At 50.2% G+C, this 19,738-nt stretch overlaps 1 protein-coding gene across 3 annotated transcripts in view; it reads right to left on the bottom strand.

Moving 5' to 3' along the window:
* Nucleotides 1-19,738, bottom strand: part of KALRN (kalirin RhoGEF kinase) — a 660,588-nt gene that overhangs the window by 111,853 nt on the left and 528,997 nt on the right. For all 3 annotated transcript variants that reach the window (XM_041002785.1, XM_041002786.1, XM_041002787.1), the window contains exon 34: nt 16,565-16,811. In XM_041002785.1, coding sequence (XP_040858719.1) covers nt 16,565-16,811 — 247 coding nt within the window. The remainder of the gene's footprint in view (nt 1-16,564; nt 16,812-19,738) is intronic.

Raw genomic sequence — 19,738 nt, 5'->3', positions numbered from 1 at the left:
TTTGTAGAAGGACATTGTGATCCTAGAACATCAGCGAGCACAGGATTACAATTGATTGGATAACATTTGTACGAGAACAACTGAATGGATACCTTTTGTATAACTGATTGGATGTCATTTGTATAAGAAAAGCTGAGTGGACAGATGTGAATGAGAACACTTGGTGGGATATACAAAACAGCTCCAAACAAAAGTATAGAAACAGTTGATGGGTTCCGTTGATAAGTTTAATATCTCCTGCCTCATCCTTGGTTTATAAAGTCTGGTCTATGACCCTTGGTCTATAAAGTCTGATGCCACTAGTAAACTTGGGCTTCTGACCATCAGTCAGAGTCCACGTGTGTTATTATCGGCTCTGTGCACCAAGTCCAATGCTGCAGGACAGCAACAGATCTTTCTCTTTATGTCGCCTCTCTGTAGATCTACTTTTCCAATAAAAAATAAATATATCTTAAAACAACAAAGACCCAAAAGAATTACTTTGTGAGTAACCTGGTCCTTTTATTTATATTTAACTTAAAACTTCCCTCTGGGCCTCTGTGTTCAGGTGACACTGGTCACTTTTCTGTCAGTTTTTCTTTTTCTGTGTGTGTGTGTGTGTGATTTACTTATTTTTAAGTAAGATTTACTTATTTTTATTTACTTATTTTTATTGGAAAGGCAGATATACAGAGAGGAGGAGAGATAGAGAGGAAGATCTTCTGTCCAATGGTTCACTCCCCAAGTGGCTGCAATGGCTGGAGTTGAGCCAATCCATCTGGGTCTCCCATGCAGGTGCAGGGTCCCAAGGCTGTGGGCAGTCCTCAGCTGCTTTCCCAGGCTACAAGCAGGGAGCTGGATGGGAAGTGCAGCTGCTGGGATTAGAACGGGCACCCATATGGGATCCTGGCACATTCAAGGCGAGGACTTTAACTGCTACGTTATCATGCTGGGCCCAGTTTTTCTTTTTCTTATTGAAAAGTCAGATTGTACAGAGAGAAGGAGAGACAGAAAGGAAGATCTTTTGTCCACTGATCCACTCCCCAGGGGGCCACAATGGCTGCAGCTGAGCTGAGCTGAAGCCAGGAGCTTCTTCTGGGTCCCCTATGTGGGTGCAAGGTCCCAAGACTTTGGGCTGTGTTCCATTGCTTTCCCAGGTCACAAGCAGCAGCTGGATGGGAAGTGGAGCAGCCTGGACATAGACCAGTGCCCATATGAGATCCTGGCACAAAGTAAGAACTTTAGCCATTAGGCTATTGTGACATGCATTTTATTTTATTTTATTAAAAATGTATTTATTGAAAAGGGAGAACCACAGAGAAGGAGATACAGAGAGAAAGATCTTCTCTCTGCCAGAACACTCTCCAAGTGGCCAGAATGGCCAGAGGTGAGCTTTCCAAAGCCAGGAGCCAGGAGCCTCCTCTAGGCTTCCCATGTGGGTGCAGGGTCCCAAAGTTTGGGCCATCCTCTACCACTTCCCCAGGCCACAAACAGGAGCTGGATGGGAAGTGGGGCAGCTGGGACACAAATTGGTGCCCACATGGGATCCTGGTGCATTTAAGATGAGAACTTTATCCACTAGGCTACTGCGCTGGGCCCTTCTGCCATAGTTCTTTGCAAGGGGCAGGTGCAATCATCATCTAGAAGTTGCCAGGGGTTCAGTGTGGAAGGAAAACTCAGATCTCACTTCAGAAACCAAGGAACCTGCAGACACTCTGTAGTCTACAGAGTGGATCCATCAGGCACACTGCCATGGGTCCTTCTAATCCACGAGCCCATCCTACTCTGAAAGGTGGGAAAGGGATGAGGTTGTCTGCAATGGTATCTAACCCATGGGGCACGTGCCCACAGCGGGCCTCTAGGGCTTCACAGGTTTGTATTATGCAGCATTGCTTGAGAACCACTGCTATGGTGTGGTGGCATTACAACACAGGTTTCTGGGCTGTACACCAGAGTCTGTGATTTAGTAAGTCTTGGCTGGGACCCGAGACTTGCAGGTGATCTGGGACCACAGTTTGAGGAGCAGTCATGGAGCCGATTTTCTCCCTCGCCTATTTGCCACGATGCCCTCTCTCTTTAGTGATCCCACTGGGTCCTTCTGTGAGGATCCAGCTCCCCTTCTATTTATAGACCAGAGCTGGGGGTGTGGTGGACATCTTTCCCTGTCCGTCATCTACTCCAGGATGAGCCTGTGACCTGGGATTGGCCAGTCACTGTGACTGGTTCAGATCCATTTGTAGGCAATGAGCATGAACCCTGAGACCTTTACACAGCAGAAACAAGTGCGAAAAGAACAACCTCTTCCCAGATTTCCTAGTTGTTAGGATGTTCCCCCAGAGAAGCTAGAGGCAGCTAACACCAGGCAAGAGGAGGCTGCCTGGGAACGGAGCTAACAGACCAGCAGAGGCTTCTGTGCTACCTTCTCAGCAGCCTGCCCTCCCCTGGACCCATGCTCTGCAATACAGTTCTTTTGCCTTGTTGTTGTTTTTTTAAAACTTATTTATTTATATTGGAAAGGCAAATTTACAGAGAGAAACACAGAAAGATTCTCCATTTGCTGGTTCTCTCTCTAAGTGGCCGCAATGGCCGGAGCTGAGCTGATCCAGAGCCAGGAGCTTCCTCCAGATTTCCCATGTGGGTGCAAAATCCCAAAACCTTGGGGCATCTGTTACTGCTTTTTCAGGCCACAAGCAGGGCTATGGATAACAACCAGAGGAGTGGGGACATGAACTAGTGCCCACATGGGATATTGGCACTTGCAAGGTGAGTATTTAGCCACTGAGCCATTTATGCTGCGCCCAATATGGTTCTTTTGTGTAAGCCAGTTGAATGCTATAATTTCAGGACTCTCAAATCTTTACCAGCCACTCTCAAGGTTCAAACTAAACTGCCTGAGCAGCAGAGTTCCTAATTTCCCAGCAGATGGCTTTCATTCTTGTTTTTCTTCACTGATGCCTACAGTTGAATCCCACTTTTTGTGAGCTGGGTTTCCCACCTAGCCACGAGTCCATTTTATGTCTCACTCCCATTTCTCACACAATGAACCCCAAATACTCAATCATAGCCTACAGACATGCTGGACCTGGGCCTGGGGACTAACTTGACTACCTATGCCCCCAGGTTGGCCATAGCCTACAGAAACACCGGAGCATGACCTGGGCTTCTGTCTCTTCCACAGGCCAGCTTTTCCCTGCTGAGGCTCCAGCTCCTCATGTTCACAGGGATGGAGAGTTTCTAAATGGCAACATGTCTCCACATTTCATGATGAGAGCCCAGGGCAAGGATGTAAGGAATAGCCAGAGTGCCTCAGTTTGGGCTGTGAGACTGGTCTTGCTTGCCTAGTCCCTAATCCCCTCCTTTCCCTAGTGGGGTTCTCACCCAGTGCACCCACTCCCTGATTCTCATCCATGGATTTTCAAGAGCTCTGCAGGAAATTTCTGTGAGAGGTCATAGCTGTGATCCAATGACTTTGGGGCTCAAGGCCACCTTGCTCTAAGTTCCTGCTTGATCGTGTTTGGGAGCACCTGGACACAAATGGTTTCACCTTCTCAAACTCTGACCTCTGCTTCCCTGGCCTGTTGTGTTGCCTGTTACAGTAATCAGTTGCTAAACATGTGTTCGTGCTCATCCACCCTGTGTGCGTTAACAAGCATGAACTGCCTTGTCGCTGCTAGCAGGATGGTTCATAATTTTTCCTAAATGACCTAATCCTGGTCCTCACGTGTGGCCAGATCAAAACTCTAAGGTTCTTACAAAAAGCTTTTTTGTTTTCTTTTGAAAGGGAGGGAGAGGGAGAAGAAAAGAGAGGGAGGATAGAAAGAAGAAAAGAGGAAGAAGAGGAGGAACAGAAAGAAAAAAAAGAGATGAACTGTCTCTCCTCCAGATACTGGTTCACTCTCCAGGACTGCCAGCAGCTGGGGCTGGGTTAGATGGGTGCCAGGAGCCAGAATTTCATCTAGATCTCTCAACTGGGTGACAAGGACTCAAATACTTTAGCCATCACTCCCGCCACTTCCCAGGGTGCACATAAGCAGGGAGCTAGAACCAGGTCCAAAGCCTGGACTCCAAGCCAGGCTAATACGGGATTCAGACATCCTAAGGGGCATCTTAACTATTGTTTGGTCAAGCGTTAAATAAGAGGTGAATGTTCGAACATATGCTATCTGCAAGTCACTAACCCATGAATGAGAATGCCCATAGGGACTGTACATTAGATAAAGCTGCCTTGTAAATGTGGCCCTCTGCAATCTGCCCACTGATGCCTGACTGCCTTTTTCTGGCTGTCTCACTTATCCTGTCAGTCACTCTCTTTCTCTCAGGAAGGCTTGTCACTGATCACCCTTGGTCTGAGCCTGGCTGAAGGCAGGGGCATCCAGGCAATGCTGAGGAAGGGATGGGTCACACAGAGGCCCCAGAAGCAGAGCCGCTGGCAACGAGAACCAGTTTCTAGAGACTGGCACTGCATGGCAGTCTGAGCTCTGGAGGAGACGAGCTATTTATCAATGTGAAAGATGGCTACAGCTGGAGTTGCTAAAAACAACCCCCTCCAGGTTTTATCCACTTCCAAAAGCGTTTGCTTCTAAGTAGGTCAAAGTGCTCCCAAAGGAGGGCGGTGAGAAGTGCCAGTCTATGGCTTGGTCTGCGTTTGCATTCAGGAAGGCTCATGATTGCTATGTGCCCATTGTAAGGGAAGCCATTTTCATTCCAACTGCCACTGCCCCCTTCCCTCCCACGGGTAGAAGGAGCAGCTACAGCAGCGTGTGGCTTGTTAAAATCCCATGAAGAATTTCCTAAGGCTTTACATGGAAAGTGGACTTTTAAACATGCTTATCTTCACTTACTTGAAAGAGCAAAAGCATGAAAGTGGGAGTGTGTGTGTGTGTGTGTGAGAGAGAGGCAGAGAGAGAGAGAAAGAGGCAAGGGGGTGGGCAGAGAGTCTCTTTCATTCACTGGTTTAGCACCTAGGGTTGAAGCCAGGAGGCAGAAACACCATCCGGTTTCCCACGTGGGTGGCAGGGACCCTTTGAGATACCACCTGTTGTCTCCTAGGACAACAAGCTGGAAGCTGGATAGGAAACACTGCATTTTGGCCTTGAACCAACACCCCAATATAGGATGCAGGTATTCCAGTGGCAGCCTGAACTGTCGTGGCACACCACCCATCTTGGAAGTTCATTTGCTTTGATGTGGCTCAGTTCCATTTGTTGAAGATTTCCAATGATAGGAAGGATATGGAAGATATTGCCTCTTTTTCCATTTTGTAGTTTTTCCACCATTCCAAATAAATGAGGTGCCTGACCTGTGTGTCCCTGGAGAAGACCTCAGTCAGAACCCCTGGCCTGTGACCTTCACTCCTCAGCCTCACCTATAGGCTCAGGTACCAAAGCCCAAGCCAGTTTCCTCTACAGTTCCTGCACTTGGTGTCATCACTGAAGAACCCTGCGAGGTCTTTGATAATAATCTTTGATTCAAAGTCTTTTCTCAGCAACATTTACTGAGAAGTTCTTACCTGCCAGTCACTGTTCTGGCTTCTAGAGATAGAGCAATGAACAAGATAGACAAAATCCTCATACTATAGTGAGATTTGAATATGGACAGTGCAGATAATGGATGATGGACATTAATAAGTATCAGGTAATAATAAGTGCAAAGAAGAAAAATAAAGCAGAGGAAGGAGGTATACAGTGGGATGGGGGAGGGTGGGGTTAGGGCAAATTCTACAGGTGACAGGAAGGAAGGATTGCAGGAAGTCATCCAGGTAACCAAGGATCTGACACTCTGTAGGTAGACAGAATGGGCTGGACCCTGATGTGAGAGCTGCGAGGCCTGCTGGGGCTGGTGACAGGTACGTCAGGAGGGCTGGCCAGAATAACAGTCCCTCTGCAAAGCCTAGAGCCTGTGAATACATTACCTCACGTGGCAAAAGCGACTCAGCCAACGTAACTCAGTTCACCTTGTATCATCTGGGTGTGCAGGATGGGTTCATAGGGACACCTGGAAACCACACTGTGGACCAAGGGACTCAGGAGCACACAAGAGGACGAGAGTAAAGTGGCTGGCTTTGAAGACAGCGGAACGAAACACAGGCCAGGGAAATGTGAGTGGCCTCTAGAAGCTAGCAAATAAGTAGTTTTCATGTTGGACTTTTGATTCAGAGAACCATAAGGCATTAAGTGGGAGGTGTGTGCGTTTGAGAGGCAAAAAGCTCACTACCACTGGTTCACTCCCCAAATGTCCTCAACGACTTGGACTGGGCTGAAATGGGCTAGGATCAGAGCAATTCACCAGAAACATAATCCAGCTCTCCTCAGGGTGGCAGGAAGCCAAATATTTTAGCCATCACTGCTGCCCCTAGAATCTGCATTAGTAGGCTGCTGGGGTCAGGAGCTGGAGCTGGAATTTGAACCCAGGTACTCTCCTGTGGAATGCAGGCATCTCAACAGCGAGGCAAAGCATCTGCTCCCATAAATGAGCTGTTGAAAGCCATAAGTTCATGGTGCTTTGTAACAGTAGCAACAGGAAACAGATACATAGGAGACAAAGCCAGAGAGCAGGGGCTAGGACAGACCTCAGAGAGCCCTGAACTTGCAGGGAGGACTCGGTTTTCACTCCCAGTGAGGCCGAAACACTTGGAGCTGAGGCAGGTCTTCAGCTTCCCTTGCAGCTGACAGCCAGCTATGCCAATGATCGATTGGCCCACCTGTAAACAAAGGCAAGCACTCATGCTTCCTGTAGGGCACAGGGCAGAGCAGAGGGCAAAGCAAATGGGCATATTAGCAGAATGCAGGTTGGTGGCTAGGGACCGCGGTGAGGAAGACAGACAACCTAGCCTGACCAATCCAGTGCTACCACAAAGGCAAGGATAAAGGGTGGGCGGGCTGTGTGAAGAGTGCCTAGACTGGCCAGTTGTCTCAGGCATCTGTAGGGTCTAACACATTTTTGCCCTGTACTGTTCTGCCTAGTTGCTGTTCTCAGAAGCCACACAGGGACAGGCAGTGTGAGGTGGCCAGAGGAAGGTCCCTCCTGCTGCTGATGGTGCTCCCAGCTGGGACCTCTGAGCATGTCTCTCCACCTCTGCCCTTCCCTGGACAGACCTGGTGGGTGCACTCTCAGCAGCTGGGACTGCGGGTAGACCCTTCTCCTCAGCCCCCTTCAGTGCATGTCATTTCAGGGTGGGGTAGGGAGAATGATTTCAGCTTAGCTAGCTTTGAGTAGCTCTGAGTAGGAGAATCACACTGCCTCTTCTTCGGGGAGTGTTCTGTTTGCTGGAGAGACCGCCTCTCCATCAGTTCTAGCACACCTAGCAGTAGCTCTCTCTCTCTCTCTGAGGGTCTCATTTGAGCTCTGAGTTCTATCTGACCCTGGGGCTCCAAGGTACAAGGATCACATTCAGGCCTCCTCTCTTCCCCCCATGGAGGATGAGGTGTGTCATTAGGCAGCAGGTTTTGCAGATTTACAGTTGAGTGCCAGCAGCATGCAAAGAGCCTATCGCCATGGGAGCATGGCATAAGCTGGGTTTCAGCAGGCTGGCTACAACAAGCAAAGATTCAGACCTCCACAGCAGACCCTGGGATGCCAGCTCCTTCTCCTGTTCTACTTGGGAGCAGCACAGCCCTGAGGGTACAGAGAGAAGGATGTGGTCTGGCCTGACATGTTCCTGTTTGAGGCTTCCATTGCAAGTTGGCTCATGTCCTAAATCCTCTCAGAGCAGCAGGCCTGAGGCACACCTTCCACTAGTCCACACTGCTCCCTTAAACAAGAACAAAGAGTGTAAACTGGATGGCAAGATGGCACCTCAGCTCTCTCTTTACAAGAAGACAATTTGGGTGGGTTCTCAGCCTGTGATCTTGGGGCCACCCTATCATTGACAGGTGGGTGAAGCAAAGTTAAACATGAGAGAAGGCAGTTTTCACAAAGCTTGGCTCTACTCTTCTGGGGTTTCCAGAGTGCGATCCTCACACGCTCGCCAACACCTGCAGTGTCAGCCCTGCCCTCTCCTGCACAGGGCAGCCCTACTCGGTGAGGGTGTGCTCACAGTTACTCCAGTGGCCAGACTCGTCACTCAGAGAGCAGGTCCTTGCAAGACGCTGGAGAACCAGCCAGGGAGAATCTAGATTTTTCTACTTATGGCAGGTGTAAGTTCAGACCTCTGAGTAGAAGGCAGGAGAGAGAACAAGAGGAACAAACCAGTCTTGTTCTTGGGGGATCATGGCACTGGATGCACTTGCTGTTGAAGGACGAGAAGGGCCTAGAACAGCCCAGGAACAGAGACTGAGGGAAGGGAGAGGCTGCCAAGGGGAGATTCCTTGGATGAAACGAGAAGCAGAACTCGGGTTCACTCACAGTGCAGGCCTCTCACATGGGTGGGAGGGACCCAGCCAAAGGAGCCATCCCTGCAGCCTCCCAGGGTGTGCATTAGCAGGAAGCTGGGGTGGGGAGGAGAACTGGAACTCAAATCCAGACTCTCCTACGTACAGGACACAGTCTTTGCAAGCAGTATATTAACTGCGATGCCCACCACCTGCCCTGAGACGGGCATTTCATCAGCTTCCTTTTATGTCAAAGTGGAAAGGAAACCTGAGCCTGACTTTTCACTCAAGCAGTTTCTCATTCCACATCTTGTCCTCTTCCCAGTCCATCTGAGTCCCTGAGAACCAGACATGTCCCTGTTTCCAGAAAGACCAGCCAGTACCTTCCTAAGGCAGAAACACGAGATGATAACACAGTAGGCCGAACCCCTAAAAACTGCTGGTATTCCACCGTGTGTACCTCACTGGCCCAGCACGAAGATGGGGTGGACACATTCGACATAGGGCACTTAGGTGCACCATTCCAGATCAGCAGAGGTGCTCTGCTCGCTGCGGTAGAGAGAGAAAAGGAGATAACTTTACAAGTGGGAGGTAATTCAGGAAGCCGCAGATTAAAGGTAATAAAGATGTTGTTTGAGAGCAAAGAGCATGAGTGACTACAGGGAACAAGCAGATAGAAATGGGGAAAAAGAAAAAAAGACCAGCTTGTAGAGTGCCCCAGAGAGGAACGTATTCCCCTCTAGGCCTTTGTGCTCAGAGAGCATACTAGAGCAGGAGCCTGTGAGTGAGAGACCAGGCAGAGCCCCGTGTCCAGGGGTAAACCTGGGTTCCACAGTTCCTAAACCTGGGACGTTTAAGGGGACCATTCCATCATAAACCAAGGGGAACTTAAAACAAGTTAGAATTGAGCTTAATTCAAAAGGCTTTGTTCTTCCCTAAGCATTTAATAAATGGATTTATGTGGAAATTTCTAAGGTCTTAATCTGAAGAAGAAAAGAACATCCGTGTGGCCATTGTCATGGCACAGTGGGCTAACCTCAGCCTCGGCTGTGGCATCCCATGTGGGCCCTAGTTTGAGTCCTGGTTGCTTCATTTCCCATCCAGCTCCTTGCCTGTGGCCTGGGAAAGCAGTGGAGGATGTCTTAAGAGCTTGGGCCTCAGCACCCATGTGGGTGACCCAGAGGAAGTGCCTAGCCCCTGGCTTTGCATGGGCTCAATTCAGGCCATTGCGACCATTTGGGGAGTGAACCAGCAGATGGAAGACCGATCTTTCTCAGTGTCTCTCTGTCTCATTCTCTTTGTAATTTTGCCTTTCAAATACATGTCTTTAAAATAATATCTTTAATAAAAATCTTTAAAAAGATTTAAAAAGAGCATCTAGTGCTGTGTATGCAAACCATGCTGAGTTGTGGTAATTAAAATCAGAAGGAGAATGAGAGCTAGAACTGGCGGATTGGGGCTGGTGAGTAGAGATTAAAGAGGGAATGGGTAGGAAGGGTCTATGTGTCAGCACAAGCATGAGGAATTTTCTAGCCACCAGTATGCCCTAAAACCCACAGGTTTCCTGCCCAAGTGCTGAGCTCCCCAGCCCTGGGTTCTCAGGTAAATGTTCCGTGTACCACCCACTGGTGGCAATACACAATGGGCTATTCTGCTGGGGGAGATGTTGAGCCAGAACACTAGCCAAGCACTTGTCAATTCTGAGATCGCATGAGCCCCCAAAAGCTAATGTTCTGAGATGAAATTAACTCTCATCCAAGAAGCACTTGTATTCAATCATGAAAGAGAGAATGTTCCCATTCTAACTTTTAAAAATTCTGAAAGATGACCAGGAGCTCCTTTTAGCATTCCTACGAATACATCTTCATCTATCTTTAAACACGATTTTCTTCAAGAATCATCACACTCAAGGCAATTACAGCATGTTCTATTCAAATGCTTCATGTTTTGGTTAGCCTCATCTACCTGAATTATGATTTTTTAAAAAAAATACTTCACTGTTGCTGTTCATTGTAAACATACTATCATTTAGCTGTGCTCTTATGAAATAAAATTGTGTGGGCTAGGATGGAAAGCCACTCCCATGCTCATCCATCATACTCTATACCCTTCTAGAAGCGAGTGAGTTCTGCATTTCATCAAGCACAGAGGAATTTTTTCAAAAATTGTGTTCCATATTTTTGGGATTTAAAAAAAATAGATTGTATTTGAATGGCAGGATGATAGAAGGAGAAGTTAAAAAAGAGAACTCTTCCATCTGCTGATTCACCCCCAAAACGTGCTGCAATGGCCAGGGCTGGGTCGGGCTGAAGCCAAGAGCCGGGGACTTGGGCCATCTCTGCTGCTTCCCCAGGTGTATTAGCAGGGAGCCAGATCCAAAGCAGAGCATCAGTGGGTTAATGTGCTGGGCCACCACCCCAACCCTGAGTTCTCAGTTTCCAGTGGCTACCTTCCATCTGGTATTAGATACAATCCTGTACATAGGTAGCAGGGCTGCGAGCCAGCAACTGCACTTTCTAACCTGTCATTTCACACCTGAAAGCAAATGCTCTGGGTATATTCACCTTCCAATATTTTTATGGTGTTAGGCATTATGGAATAATGTCGGAACTTAAGACTTGTTCCTGATGCAGAAGGTGGAGGAGCCCTTAGTCTCCGGATTTGATAGGGAGCAGGGCAGGCAGGGAGCCTGAACTTTTTTTTGGCATTTTGGTGCCTGGCAACAGAAAGTACAGGGAGTTCACATCCTGGGAAAATCTGTTGGATAAGCTGGACTGGCTCCAGGCCTTGGCTGGCCCTCTCGGAGTTGACCCAAGCTTAGCCTGCAGCCTGCGACATGAGGAGTTCCAAAGCAAAGTGCTCAGAACAAAAATCTGTCTGTAAGGACTTGTGCCCCCAGTGAGAGGAGCTTCTGCAGCCGCAGGCAGGAAGGGCAGGCAGGGCAAGGCTGTTGGCAATGGGGCTCTTGTTCTTGGAATGTTCAAGTGGGGGTCTCGTCAGAGACAAGGATCGACTAAAGAAACTGTCTCAGCGCTTCTAGACTCCGTAGGGCAGAGACAGAAAGTGACCTTGGGTTTGCCACGTAAAACTTATAAGACATTAGAAAACAATCTAAGATGCTGTTAAATGAAGGAAATGTCATTACTAAGGCACTGGCCCAGCACCTGCCTCATAGCAAGGCTCCTAGAGATATTTGGGTGAGCTACCTGCAAACTCCACGCATGCCACATGGACAGCCTCACAGATTTGCTCAGCATGCTCAGGCTCCAGGGCGCAAGCTCTGTGCACTGTTCCGAATCACGCTCCACAGCCAGGGGAGGCAGTGCCCGAGTCCAGGTGGGTGAGGGCAGCAGGGGTCGACCGGCGAGCCCGAGGCAGCCGACGCCACAGGGACAGACCAGGGCTGCTGCGGCCTCTCTCCTCCCGCCCATGCGCTGTCAGGGCTCACCAGCTAAGCCCAGAGCATGGCTTCACAAAGCAAAGAGGTGCTGCTGCTTTGGACTATCCAGAGCCCCGGCCCCAGGTCAGGGAGGGACTGCACAGGCCAGAGTAGAGGCACAGATGTCCCCGATGGAGCTGGGCAGAGAACTTACACTGGTTTTTGTGGAACTATGGGACCAACAGTTTTTCTTTTAATAACTGTCTTAACGTCACTGAATGCCACATTCACTCTGTTAGTAGACACCACCACTGTCCATCTCTAGAACCTTTTAAAATCTTTTTTTATCTTGCCAAGCTGAAACTGTATTCATTAGAGACAGCCCCCCATTTTCTCTCCTCCATCCCTGCACTACTGTACTCTGTCTCTATAAAGCCATCTCACAGAGCAGGGCTCTTTCACGGAGCCTAGGGTCTTCAAGGCTGAGCCATGCTGCAGCAGGCATGGCTGCGCACATACAGGCACTGCCTTGTGTGTGTGTGCGCGCGCGCGCGCACTCCTCCATGCTGGATAGTGAGGCTGCTGCCGCCTTGTGGCCGTTATGAATATTGCTGCTGCTGGGAACCTTGCTGTACCTGTTTGTGCTCCTGCTGTTGGTTATTTTGGATACACAAAAGTGAGAAGTGGAATGTTGGGATCATTTTATTTTTAACTGAGAAAGGTACTCATTAGCAGGAAGTTGGAATCAGGAGCGTTAGTTAGGATTTGAACCCACGTACTTCAATATGGGATGTGGGCATCCCAGTGGTGTCTTAACCCCTAAGCCAAATGCTCACCCCACTATTTTTAATCTTCCGAGGAACTGCCATACTGTGTTTCATAGTGGCCGCACAACTTTGCATTCCTGGGAGCAGTGCGTAAGGCTCTCATTTTTGCACATCCTCCCCAATATCTGTTTTCTATGCATGTTCTGTGTGTTACATCGAAGCCACTTTAATGAATGCCAAGTGGCCTCTCGTGGTTTTGACATACATTGTTTATTGGTCATTTTTCTATTTGTTTTGGAGAAATGTCTATTTGAGTTCCTTGTCCACTTTTTAAGCCAGTTCTTTTTGCTGAGTTCAGGAATTCTTCAGTTAATCTAGATATGAACCTCTAATCCCTTCTGATCAATAACTTTATTTTCTAAGTTTAATAGAAACCCATGAAACAGTGATTTTCAGTGCTTCAAAAACATAAAAGTCCCCAAAGGACTTAATGATACACTAGTGCTGGGGTGGGTATGTAGCTTCGTAGTTAACTAGCTCACATCTTATGCCGGGCTTTGATTCTGAGCTCTGGCTTCTCACTCCAGCTTCCTGCTAATGCTGATTCTGGCAGGCCGCAGTTAATGGCTCAAGTAACTGGTTCCTGCGCTCGCTCCACCAGAGACCAGTGAGTGCCTGGCTCCCTGCCTCGACCTGGCACAGCTCTGGTTCTTGCTAGTATCTGAAAGGTGAGCCACAAGATTGGGTCTTTCTCTTGCTTTCTTTTTTACTTCTCTCTCAAATAATTAAGACAAAACAAAACACACTAATGCCCAGGCCCTTGTGGTCTCCGGATTAACTCGTCTGTGGTGTGGTAGGAGCTATCAGCATTTAATTTATTTTTCTCTAGGGGCAGTGTGGTGGTATATGGGGGTGGCTAGGCCAATGCCAGCACCAGCATCCCATAATGGGTGCTGGTTCCAGTCCTGGCTGTTCCACTTCCTACCCGGCTTTCTGCTATGGCCTAGGAAGAGCAGCAGAGAATGGCCCAAGTCCTTGGGCTCCTGAAACCATGTGGGAGATTAAAAAGAAGCTCCTGGCCAACTCCAGCCATTGAGGCAACCTGGGGAGTGAATTGGCAGATGGAAGATCTTTCTCTCTTTATGCATATACTCTCTAGGGGCAGACACTTGGCACATCAGTTAAGATGCCCACCTCCTATATTGGAGTGTCTGCGTTTGTGAACATCCTGGGAGACAGCAGGTGATGGCTCAAGTCTTTGGGTCCTTGATACTCATGCAGGAGACCTCGATTGAATTCTGGGCTTTGCCTTGGCCCAGCCTTGGCTGCTGTGCATGTTTGGGGAGTAAAGGGATGGGAGATCTCTGTTTCTCTTTGTTTTTCTCTCCTTCCAACACCACAACCACCAAATGATAATAAAAGAAAATTAAAAAAAAAACAAAAAACAAAAAACTTTCCCCAAGGAGGCTCTAGGAAGCATCTAGAGTGGAAAGTCACTGCAGTAGAGAGCCTTTGTCCCATGGGAGGTGCTGTCTGCCCTCCCCGGCCCCCATCATTTCCTTCTGAGGAAATCAAGAAAAGGCATGACTAAACCTCAGAGGGCCCAGTCCCAGGGGAGAAGCCCTGAGCTGTCAGTGACATCACACGAAAGGCAAGCCCCACCCCAACTTGGTCACACAGCCCTGTTGTTTCTCACCAACCCCAGCACAAGTCATGGAACGGGAGGAAACAAGCTCTCCCCTTCGCCCCCCAGGAGAAAGCCTGGGAGGGGACTCCCTCCATCCCCACCTGAGCTGCCTGCACGCCCAGCGGCCACGGTGTGTGTGGCCAGACGGGTCTTGCTATAGCTTGGCCTCCAGTGCTTTCTCAGGGCTTGGGAGGAGGGGATCAGCTGGCTTGCCTGTGCTTGACAGTCCCCTGGAAGAGAGCAAACTGGGCTAAAATGTAGTGGTTCTTAATTCTTCAGATTCTCCTGTGGAGCTTTAAAAACAGGCTCCCCATTAGGTTCTACCCTGGAGATTCTAATCCTAGCTGTTTCAGAGGAGACTGGGCTCTGTCATGTTTGAAAGCTCCTAGATGATTCTAATGGCCAGGTGTGAGGAGCCAGACCATGGATTCCCCCCAAGCTCTTCCTGGTGTGATCATGTTGCGGTCCTTCTGCCCCATTTCTGGAGTTGTGGCCTGAACATGCACGTGGCCTTTAGGCAGTGTGCAGCTATTTCCAGCTCCCCACTGCCCGTGGCAGTGCTGACTTGATGCTTTCTGCAAGGTTAAATGGACCAGCTCCCTAGCCCTATCCCTCCCGCTCTGCCCTGCAGGAACTGAAAAAAGAACTTGATTCTGACCTCCAGGACACCAAATAAGGTCACCCTCTCCTGTTTCACAGAGAACATCTCATTCCCCCCGCGTGGTTGTGCGTAGCTTGGAAGACAGGCCAGGTCACTGCCGAGAGAACAGGCCAGCTCACCCCAGGCAGCCAGCCACTGCGGGAGCGGCTACAGCCTACCGGGTCTTTGCCAGCGGGCCTCTGCTTCGGGCAGGCCCTGGAGAGAGGACGGGTGCTGGCAAGCCTGGGCATGTACGTGCATGCATGCACTTTCAAACGGGGCCTTGCACGGCGGGTGGGGGGACAGGACACTCTGTGGAGAACAGGGACTGAGGTGCTAACAACTGGGACTCGGTACCTCTGTACTCTGGGCACATGTGGGTGAGAGACTGTTGAGAAGTCACCTCATGCCACTGGTCTCAGAACCACTCGGACACCACTAGTTTTGACTCTCTGCCTTGGGTTTGCTCCTGCCAGGGTGCACATGTAGCAGGCCCAATGCTCATTTCACCCAGCCACCTGCTCGGGAGAGGTCAGGCCAAGGTCAGGAAGTCTCCAGGGTCCCCTGGGAACTGGGCTGCTCTGACACCCCCCTACACACACAGGGACCCCGTGGGGTGTTTAGACGTTCCCAGCAAATGAGCTGCTGACCTTTGTTTTGTCTGCAGATGGAGGGCTCTGGACTGGACATATGGTCCAGGCTAGATTTGATAATGACGTAGCATTCAAGTACTGTACGCTGAGAGCTGTACAAGGTGTTTTTGGTATCTGGCACCTTGTCTGATTCTGGGGTAATCCACGCTCTGGGTGCTCCGCTTATCCCATGGCTGGTGTGCCGGAGTTTCCCTACTGTCGCATACAAACTCCTAACTCCCTTCCACAGCATCTACCTAGTCCTCAAAGAAAAGGGGGACACGAGCGACGGCCAAACGACAGCAGGAGGCCAACCAAACCGGGGGAGGCGACGTTTTGAGGGATGGGGGAATCTTTGGGTGTTTTTTCCTCTCCTCCCAGGGTAGAAAAACCCAAGCAGGCTCCATAGACACAAGGCCGCACACACAAATACTGCAACCTGTCACCGCCATCTAGTGGACGAAAGAAGTCACGTTGTGGAGGCAAACCAGTTAGACTTGAAGAATTCTTGTGCTTCGAGTCTGTACACCAAACTCACCGTCACTATTTGGAAGCCCCTGCAGCAGGGCTCCGAGGTGATCTTTGTCCCTGTCTCTTGCAAAAGCCAGGTCTCTTTCTCCTTCCTTACCCATAACTACTCAGCACAGGTCTGCCTGGAGGGGGGTCCCTGAACACCTTCACTGCTGGCAGGGGCTGCTCATGCATAGGGACTCAGCAGGAGGCTGTTCCAGTGGCCAGCAAGGTGCATGGCAACACAGAGCTTCCAGGCAACAGGAGCCCGGGCCGAGTAACTGATCCACCAAGGGCCCATGATCCCTGAGGCTCGGGAGAGGCTGGGGGGAGGTTTGACCCTGATTCAGCACACTGAGCCTCCTGGGTGTTTTGCTCCACGCCTCTGAGTCTGAACCTGGCGTCTGCATAGAGGAGGGAGTGGACAGTGGAAACCAATGGAGAAAGGAAGTGTCCGGGCCACAGTGACCTTGGCCAGAAGAGGGCTTCTGGGAATGAGGAAGATGGAGTGGGAGAGCGGGGCTCCTTCAACCTTCATTCTCAAGAGGGCAGCGACTCATTTTGTCTTCTTCAAGTCCCTAACCCACTCTTCCGCCACAGCCAGGTTCTGAGCAATCCTGCAAGGTCCCGCCCGTGCCCAACAGGCCTCTGCCCCGCCTACCTTTCACCAAGGGGAAGAAGCAGTCCATCTCCACGCTGCTGCGCGAGTGGGAGATGCACAGGGCGCTGCTGGGGACCAGGCCCTCCTGCGGGGGGCTGCGCTCCGTGGTGCGGACCAGACACCAGCCAGGTCGCTCACTGGGCCTCTCCAGCAGCTCCACCGTCTGCCCCACCTGGATGGTCAGCTCGCTGCTGTGGCCCGCGCTGAAGTCCTGGAGAACCACGGTCAGCTCGCATCCACCCGAGAGCTGGGAGGTGTGGGGGGAGAGAGGAGGACAATCCGGGATACAGAGGGGGAAGGAGGAAGACGGAGGGGAGAAGGAGGGACGGGAGGGAGAACAAGGGGAGGATGTGGTGCAGGGTGGGAAGAAGGCGGGGGACAGAAAGGAGCGATGGGAAGGGGAAATAAAAGAAGGGAATAAACAACAGGAAAATAGTTAGCTCGGCGTTGATCGGCCAGCCAGACATCTTAGCGCAGCGAACCCTCCAGGCTGCTGCTTAGCGCTCCCTCCACCAGGCCTCCCCCACCGCTGGTCCCAACTCACTCTTAGCTGATTTCAGTTGTTGTCTGGGAATAGCAGAAAAGAACACCCACTACCCCATCCCCATCCTTCACCAGAGCCACTGGTCTGATAATAGGAGACATGAGTACCTACTCCTTCAAAAAAGAACACGGCTACTCTTTAAAAGTAGAAGTGGAGGCCTGAGGCCCTGGGGACAAAACACCAGGTGCCGCCTGGACCCACAGCCCACTGCCTCCTAGGCCAGGCTGCAAGCTGCCCTGTGATGGAGGGGGTGTAGGGGAGGGAGGAGATGGAGTAGGGCATGGCAGGCTGAGTGCTGCCATTTCAAAATCCAGTTCCAGGGATCGGCACTGTGGCACCACAGGTTAAGTTGTCGCCTGCAATGCTGGCAGTTCATATGGGCTCCAGTTCTCGTGCCAACTGATCCAGCTCCCTGATAATGAACCTGGGTGAGCAGCTTCCAAGTGCTGGGCCTCCTGCTCCATGTGCAACTGGGAGAACTGAATAGAACTGCAGGCTCCTGGCTTTTGCCAGCCTTGGTTCCAGCTATTATAACTATTTGGGGAATGGATCAGTGAGTTGGAAGATTTTTATCTTTCTCTTTATTTTTAATTGCCTTTCAAATAAACAAAGTAAGACTAAAATAAACTAAATAAATTAAAACCTAGTATTAGGAGCTAAGCCAGCACTCACCACTAGGTGGCAGTATTTACATCCAGTCCCCACAAAGCAGGAAGTAGAAGGATACCTGTGTTTAACCTTCAGATCTACTCCCAAAAAATCATGGTTCAAAACTAAAATGCACATCCTGGTACAAATCACCTCAATGATTTGGTAAAAAATATTTGTACAGCAGGTCTCTATGCCTGGCAGACAGGGAATTCTGCAGAAAGGCAGGCTGAGGAGAAATGGACGTTAGTCCTTAAAAGGTCCCTCCTTCTCCCCTTCCCAGAGTCACAGGGAAGCTGCAGGGTCTCCTGGGATTTGAGGCTCACACTTGAAGCAAGTGCCTCAGGAAGCCCAGGGTTAGGGTTGGGATTAGTCAGCACCAGGAACTTCCAAAGGCATTCCCTTGGTGGCAGGGCAGAGGGCCATAGGCTTTTGGGGGGTCTTGGCACACTTGGAACACCTCAGTTTGCAGTCCTTAAATGTGGCTCATTCAAGCTCCCCGATGTCAGCCTTGAGTTGGCACCCAAAGAAAGTTAATGGCACCAAGACACCAAACAAAAGGACAGAATGACCAGGTTCTTAAGACGCACCTCTCCTCTGTTCTCCCACCAGTTCTGGCCCTGGGTATGTCTCCACAGGTGTCCAGGAAATCACAACTTCTCTCTTCTTCCCTTCCCATGCCAGCAGGACCAGTGGATGGGTCCTCCTGCCTGCTTTCTGCCCTTTTGCCATCCTCTGCATGGCTACCCCTCCTGCTTCCCAGTCCTTGGCAGCAACACACTCAGAGCTAGCTCCCCCCGTCTCTCCCCGGGCTAAAGCTTTGATTCCAGGGATGCAAAGCGATTTTATCCCACATCCTATGATAGCAGAACATGTCAACTCCCAGTGGCACTCTGATCCTCATTCTTTTCTTTCCCATGCCTTCTGGGAACAATTTGTACTATCTCTCGGCCAGTGGTCAGATATGTAGTTTAGGCTTCCTGGTGTGTTTGTTTTCCAATTTCCATTTCAGGTTCTAGAGAGCACTCTGTGCGTTTGGACCCATTGACAACATTTTTTTCCCCCCAGAGGTAATCCCTTTGTGTTCTCCTAGTTTCCCTTTTTCTCATGGAATCTTCCTTCTCCGGTCACCTGCAGAGGCTGACGGGACACACGGCTTGTCTGCATTTCCCCTCTTGACTACCTCACCGCCAAGACACAGAGGTGGAGTCATGAAGCGGTCCTTACTATTCTGCCCACCTGATCCCTCCTTAGGGAAGACCAGCCCTGGCTGAGGCAGCAAGGAACCCCTGCCCTGCATCACCCACATGCTGACTTGAGTTCTGGAGCCCCTCATCAGCTGTGTGAGACTAAATGAGGTCACAGGGCTAATGCATGTTAATGCTAGCTCCCTCAATGCCTCTGTAGAAATAAGTTCTGGAGGAATGAATCATAACTATTTCAATTTGGGGCAACAGAGAAGAAATCTTAAAAGGCATCACGTTTGATGGCATGATGGCTGGGAATAGATTGTATCCATTGCCTATTTCTGTGTTTATTGTATAAACAAACAAAACGTTGTTTTCCTTTGTAGTAATCACAGCCCAGGTCAGTTAGAGGAAGTAGCCCTGAGGCTGCCCAGGGAAGCTGACGCGACACTTGCACAGCCCGAGTCAGCACACACTTCTCCTGGGGTCGACGTGGGCCCTGAGCTGCCCTTCTGCAACATGAGGAGCACTGTGGTCCCTCTGCTCTGTGCCCAGGAAGCTTCTGTGCAAAGAAGCCCCCATGTCCAGAGTCTGACGACCATCCCAGTACCTGCATGCAAGCCCACTGCTGTTTCTGACGCAGCTTGGCCAACCGCTTGGAGCTGGACGTTGACGGGCAATCAAGTCCCAAGGTGCCCATCATATGAATCATACCCCTTCCTCTTCTCCTCTTGGTGGCCTGCTCCTAACTTCTTCCACTTTTCCTCTCCACATCTCCTAGCCACGGAGTTCATA

This window comes from Ochotona curzoniae, unplaced genomic scaffold (genome assembly GCF_017591425.1).
Source record: "Ochotona curzoniae isolate NIBS_2020 unplaced genomic scaffold, NIBS_Ocur_1.0 scaffold_2587, whole genome shotgun sequence".
NCBI lineage: Eukaryota > Metazoa > Chordata > Mammalia > Lagomorpha > Ochotonidae > Ochotona > Ochotona curzoniae.
Note: the sequence above shows the minus strand (reverse complement) of the source record. Positions and strands in the feature narration are given on the sequence as shown.